The 7181-nt window shown below is 37.0% G+C and overlaps 1 protein-coding gene across 1 annotated transcript; it reads right to left on the bottom strand.

The window, feature by feature from the left end:
• Nucleotides 1-4874: 4874 nt before the first annotated feature.
• LOC141693692 (putative calcium-binding protein CML19) lies at nucleotides 4875-5327 on the bottom strand. Its single transcript, XM_074498850.1, has one exon. It carries the CDS (start codon nucleotides 5325-5327, stop codon nucleotides 4875-4877), a length of 453 nt encoding a protein of 150 aa, XP_074354951.1.
• Between the last annotated feature and the right edge of the window lie 1854 nt (nucleotides 5328-7181).

The following is a 7181-nucleotide window of genomic DNA, read 5'->3' as shown; positions in this document are numbered from 1 at the left end:
ATAATCATAAAATTAGAACTTTAGAAAATAATGAAGTCAACAAATTAATTACTAATTCCACATATACAAAACAAGCTATTGAACAAGTTATGCAGGTGATTTTAAGCACAGCGTATCAAGTGCTACATCTATATGATTTAGAACTCCCCAATCCTCATGCACCTCTTTGGGGTTGGAGCTAAATTCAAAGTTGTTCATCATTAGTTGGAATGTTTTGTGCTCAACCAAAATCAATTTTCAAAATAATTCACGTGGTTTACAGCCTTACACACAAATTACATTTCCTTTTATCATCCTTGCTAATCATCCCGGCAGATAAATTTGAAGCATTGGGCATCACAGAAGCATTGACATTCTACTTTTAATGAATTTCACCCTCCTGCCCCAAGTTTAAGAGCTATAATTCACCCCTCCAAACCAAATTTCTTCTACTTAATGTAATGATTAATTTCAAAGCCACCAACACATTGTCACATATATTTCGACGCGAGATAAAGGCTTACTAGAACAAATTTGTAAAATCAGCAAACATAAACGGCCTAAAAAAATGCAAAAGTGCAATTGTTACATAATACAAATTGTAAAATATTTAAGAGAAGTTAAACTATTGCATTTGTTTCTGCACTACAGAGTACAGCCTACACTACAGGGACGAACGAATGAACTAACAAAAAACGCATGACCATGAGGTGAAGAAGGAAGGAAATCTGGAAATCCAAATAAACGGCTAAGATTGAGCGATGTCAAAGCATCATCAACCTAAACTCGTCAAAGTTGAGAACGCCATCACCATTGAGGTCAAACTTAGAAATAATAGCCCTACAACTCTCAACTGAAGTAGACTGTCCGAGTCGACTAAGCATCTTCTTTAAACTCTTGGCAGTTATAATTGTTAATCTGTGATTTCTGATGATGCATTGAAAAATTCTACAACAAATCACATTGTTAGTTAGTTAGATAAATATTAGAGTTTTGTTTAAATGTTAACTTAGTTAACTGGATAACCTTTGACTTATCTTTTCAAAACAAACTCTATCTTAGATAAACCCAACATATTTCAAATTGCTTATCTCTCTCAGGTTTATCTCTTTCAAGAAACAAACTAACGGATTACTTGTTTTACACATTCAAATATTTCAAACCTAATCTTATCTTTTATTATCTTTAAAAGAGTTTGAAATACATTATATCCATTACATGTTTTCTATATAAACCGACTTGATGTTTTTCAGAAACACACAACTCTCTGCACTTTCCATCTTATATCTTTCTGAGAAAAACATCCTCTTAATTACATTCATTGATTATCCAGTTAATTAAGAGTTTATAGTCGAGTTGTAATCTTTCACATTATTATCTTTGTCTTTGAAAGAAAGGTGTATTGTATCACTTGTCCCGGGTTGTGGGAATATTGATTACAAGATCAAGGCCAAGTAGCTGTGTGCTAGGTAGCTGTGTGCTAGGGAAAGGGTTCTTTCATTCAGGGCCAAGATTGTAATCAAGGAAAGTTTGTAAGTACTTTATTTAAGTGGATATAATACATTCTCTATGCTAGTTGGCATGGGGACTTGGATGTAGGCCATAGACTAGGTATAGGGGCCGAACCAAGTGAAAAGATTTGGTGTTCTTGCATTAACATATTTCCAGCATTACATGTTTATATTTCTGCAATTTACATTCTGCTAAATATATAGTATCTGTCTCATTTAGATTCAGCCTGTCTCATTTGCTAAGACAAAAGAGACTGTCTCATTCGTGAACAGTTGCACTTTAACTAATTCTGTTGAGCCTACGAATTTCATTTGGTATCAGAGTAGGTGCATTTAATTCTCTTTTTAGTGTTTATTTTGCTAGCGATCCATGGCTCAACTAGATAGGTATTCAAACAATTATCCACCACTGCTTCATGGTGCTGAAAACTACAATGACTGGAAGTTTCGGATGAAAATTTTTCTCCAGTGTGATGCATTTGAATGGGATGCTGTAAAAAATGGTTTCACAATTCCTATGAAAGAAGGGAAGCCAAAATCTCTCAAGGATCTTTCTCCCGAAGAAGTGAACGAAATGAATTCCATTGCTAAAGCTATGAACTCACTTCTCAATGACATGATAGCTACCGAATTAAGAAAAGTATCAGCATGTACTACTGCCAAGCAGATCTGGGATACGATCAAAGTCAGCCACGAAGGCACGTCTAAGGTACGTGAAGTAAAATTAAGTATGCTAATGAGTGACTATGAAGGTTTCAGGTTGGAAAGAGATGAAAGCATTCGAGATGCTCAAGGGAGATTTCTGACATTAATGAACTCTACCTCACTTCTGGAAAGGATCATTCCTCAATCTGAGATCAATAGGAAAATCCTCAGCTCTGAGGATTCGACACTACTTTCGACTATGGACACTCTAACATTGTTCAGTGAATTGGAAGAATTCGAAAATCAGCTACGCAGATATGATGAAGAAGATGAAGCTCCTCGCAAGAAAACTCTTGGTGTTCTGCATTGTTTAATTTCTTTATTACTGCATTTATATTTCAGTAATTTACTTTCTGCAGTTAAAAGAGACTGTCCCATACCCTGTCTCATTTGTAAAGGGACTGTCCCATTTGCATAAGAGACTGTCCCATTTGCCTTGACAGTTAGAATATTATTTTATCTATCGAGCCATCGACCTCCAGGTTTCATTCATGAAAAATATCCACACTATGTCTACAAGCTCAAAAAGTCTGTTTATGGATTAAGACAGTCCCCTCGATGTTGGTATGAGCGTCTCAGTCAGTTTTTGCTAAAGAATGGCTTCACTCTTGGTACACTCGATCCAACTCTTTTTATTTTTCATAAACGCCATCATTTTCTATTAGTACAGGTTTATGTAGATGATATTGTGTTTGGATCAACTGATGAATTTTTGTGTAAGTGGTTTTCTAACTGCATGCATAAAGAATTTGATATGAGTTTAATGGGTGAATTGCAATATTTTCTAGGCTTGCAAATTAACCAATCTGATGCAGGTATTTTCATACATCAAAGTAAGTATGTGAATGATTTGCTTAAGAGATTTGCATTAGAAAATATTTCTGCTAAAGCTACTCCGATGAGTACATCTGTCAAGCTCACTAAAGATGAACAAGGTACACCTGTAGACATTACTAAATATCGAGGTATGATCGGCTCGTTATTATATTTTACTGCTTCTCTTGAATCAATAAATGCTAAGTTGGAGATTTTACATATCCATGATAAGAAGGTGAGTAGGGCTATAGATTTTGAGTTTGGTGTGCTTCATGAGGGGATGGTTACCACTGCCAAGGCTTGGGAGGAAGAATTTGCCAAGCCAGTGGTGATATGACTCTGGCCGAGATTACTTCCCCTTTGCCCCTGCCTGCAGTTCCTCCACCCGAAGCTTTTGGGATGACTCGTGCTGAATATCGTTCGTATATTTTGGAATGGCTTCGCAAGAGGGATGGGAAAGCTCCAGATGAAGGCAAGTTAGACAAGCTGTTCTCCGAGTATGGTGCTTCTCCAGTTTACCACAACAAGGGAAAGAGAAAGACTCGAGATTTTGCTCCTGTCGATGTTGATGATTCTGACTAGTTTCTTTACCCGCCTTTTATGATGTTGAGGGGGAGAATTTTTAATGTGTTTGTTTGTTTAAGACGATTGCTTCTTGGTTTATTTATCTGGATGATTGGATGATTTTGGTTGGATAGCACTGGTTTATGTGCTGGATTAAATATTTAAGGTTTTATAACTTTAAGTACTGTTGAGTGCTTCTTTTTTTTAATCTTGGTTTTTAATCTTATTTGCTGTCCCATTTGTTTACCTGTCTCATTTGATTAGTCATATGTTTCATTTGCATATTCTCATGATTATCAACTGATTGTTGCATATATACACTGTTACTATCTAACATATTGCAACAGAAGATTAAAGTGTTTTTGATAGGGGGAGCGTAACACTTCTTTACCCTTGGCATCATCATAAAAGGGGGAGAATGTTAATCCGTGATTTCTGATGATGCATTGAAGAATTCTACAACAAATCAGATTGTTAGTTAGTTAGATAAGTATTAGAGTTTTGTTTAAATGTTAACTTAGTTAACTGGATAACCTTTGACTTTTCTTTTCAAAACAAACTCTATCTTAGATAAACCCAACATATTTCAAATTCCTTATCTCTCTCAGGTTTATCTCTTTCAAGAAACAAACTAACGGATTACTTGTTTTACACATTCAAATATTTCAAACCTAATCTTATCTTTTATTATCTTTAAAAGAGTTTGAAATACATTATATCCGTTAAATGTTTTCTATATAAACTGACTTGATGTTTTCCAGAAACACACAACTCTCTGCACTTTCCATCTTATATCTTTCTGAGAAAAACATCCTCTTAATTACATTCATTGATTATCCAGTTAATTAAGAGTTTATAGTCGAGTTGTAATCTTTCACATTATTATCTTTGTCTTTGAAAGAAAGGTGTATTGTATCACTTGTCCCGGGTTGTGGGAATATTGATTACAAGATCAATGCCAAGTAGCTGTGTGCTAGGTAGTTGTGTGCTAGGGAAAGGGTTCTTTCATTCAGGGCCAAGATTGTAATCAAGGAAATTTTGTAAGTACTTTATTTAAGTGGATATAATACATTCTCTATGCTAGTTGGCATGGGGACTTGGATGTAGGCCATAGACTAGGTATAGGGGCCGAACCAAGTGAAAAGATTTGGTGTTCTTGCATTAACATATTTCCAGCATTACATGTTTATATTTCTGCAATTTACATTCTGCTGAATATATAGTATCTGTCTCATTTAGATTCAGCCTGTCTCATTTGCTAAGACAAAAGAGACTGTCTCATTCGTGAACAGTTGCACTTTAACTAATTCTGTTGAGCCTACGAATTTCAATAATATCACTCCCTTCTGCCGCATACATTACAAATGCGGTGTACATTCCATTCTCCTCAGACCCACTCTCATTTTGCAGGATCTTCAAAAAGTCTTCCAAACCCAGCATCCCATCCCCGTCAGAATCCGCTGTTTCCACCGCCATCTCCGCCTCTAATAGTGACATTTCGCGGCCACCAACTGCCGTCATACATGTCATCAACTCGGCTGCCGTTATTTTTCCGTCTTCATCTGCATCGAAGTAGTTGAACACGCGCTGTGTTAGCTCCTCGTTAAATGCTTTTTGCGAGGATGACGATGATGATGATGCATTGCTAAGTCTAGGAGATTGTTTAGGTGAAAATACTTGGCATAGTCGTTTAAAAGCCGAAGTAGAAGGAGAAGAAGAAGATGAAGTTGACGAAGTTCCTGGAGACGACATGGATGACTAATAGATATAGTTATGAAAATATTTGTTAATGCTTGTATATAAATGAGAGAGTTGTAGCGTAAATGTATATATGTTTGTAGATGAATTTAGAGCTTGAGTTGGTTGAAGACCTGGGGAAGGAAGGAATCGTATATATAGTATGCGGTGTTATGATTTATGGATATGATGTATGTTAAAAGAGTGTTTCTCACGACTAATATTATGGATAATGCGCGTAAACCGACTACGGAGAGTAAACTCTTTTAAAAGACATGCGCGTTCAAACTGTTTGGTTATTTGTTTATTCATTCATTTGGTACAACGATGTGCTAAGTGAACGTTTAAGGTATTATTATTATTATGATTTTTTTTTATTTGATTGACCTTTTTTTATATTATTACTTTTATCGTAGAGTGAAGTCGCTATCTTTCGAGTACGCACTATGTAAACCCCACGGCTCACGTAATAGCCTGAAAATCCCGTGAATCAAGATAAAGCACATTTAACGACATGTTTTGACTGACGAGACATAATTATAAATTTGCTGTCTGTTACGACCAAAATTCTGATGAGGGTAGAACGTCCTTCGATCGTGTGGAGCGTCCTTCGGTCGGACCTGCAAGGAGAAGAATGCGAGGGTTTGTCCCCCGATTCACCTCCGGTGTGAGAATCAGTAATCGGCCTTTCATGAGTAAGATGGAACGTACAAGAGCTATGATTGTACCAAAATTATAAATGCCATTGTCGTTAAGATTGTGTATATGATTATGTGTATATATCAAACCTTGGGTATCAATGCTTCAGCCGTTACACTTGGAGGAAGATCAATATTGGAGGGGGGTTACGTTTCTGTAGTTTGCTAGTCCAACTGTCGGCCCATGACTGCTTAATGGGCCTTCGGCTATTGGGCCTCATAAATCGGACCACTATCACTAACATGTCCACGTCTATTGGGCGGACTAGTGTGTGGGCCATAGACAATATGTGTGGCCCATTTTTGGGTAGTAACCCTAAGACCACTTGTCGTATAATGCTCAATCAAGGAGATCGAAGACAAACGGAAGCTGGGAGAAAACTTGGAACAGACCGAAGAGTGGTGTTTCCATTCGGATTTGACTATGATGTTGACAAGGCTCGTGGTCCCGACTGGAATCCAGTCGGTCATGCTGCAGAAGAAGGTCCCCTTGTGGTTCCTCGGCGAGGATGAAGACTTTTATGATAATTGATTTTTATTTTATCAATCTCCTTCCTTCGAGCTTACAACTTCTGCCTTCGGGTTGTTTATGCGGTGTTTTTTCATATTTTTGGATGTTTCTTTATCTTGGCGCATAATTATTTCTCTTTTGCATTGCTTCTTCGGCTTCTTTATACCTTAGCAATTTTTGCAAAATTTTAGTATATCACATCTTTCGCTTTCACGTCGCTTCAACAATTGTGTCTTCGGCTTCTGCCTTAGTAATTTTTAATTTTCATCGCATCTTCGGCTTTTATTTCGCCTCAGCAAAGGTTCAGTTTTTATAGCATCTTTGGCTTTCATTTTGCCTCAGCAATGGTTCAATTTTCATCACGTCTTCGGCTTTTGTTTCGCGGTAGCCCCTAGATAGGTGTTTGTTCGCCCCCCTTTTTAGAGAATGTCTTGTGTAATGTTCCTTTCGAACGAAGGAATATTGTGAGGACGAAGGACTTATCTTCTTCGGATGGCCCCTGGATAAGTGTTTCGTTCGGGAGATAAAATTTTAAAGAGGGATGAACGAATGATCTATCATCTTAGGGTGGCCCCTAGATAGGTTTTCGTTCGCCCTAACTAGTGTAAAAAGCATATTTATCTTTAGATAATATAGATTTAATATGAAGCGACTCTATTT

This window comes from Apium graveolens, chromosome 2, assembly GCF_009905375.1.
Source record: "Apium graveolens cultivar Ventura chromosome 2, ASM990537v1, whole genome shotgun sequence".
Classification (NCBI taxonomy): Eukaryota; Viridiplantae; Streptophyta; class Magnoliopsida; order Apiales; family Apiaceae; genus Apium; species Apium graveolens.
The sequence above is the reverse complement of the archived record's forward strand: the minus strand, read 5'-3'. Positions and strand labels throughout refer to the sequence as shown.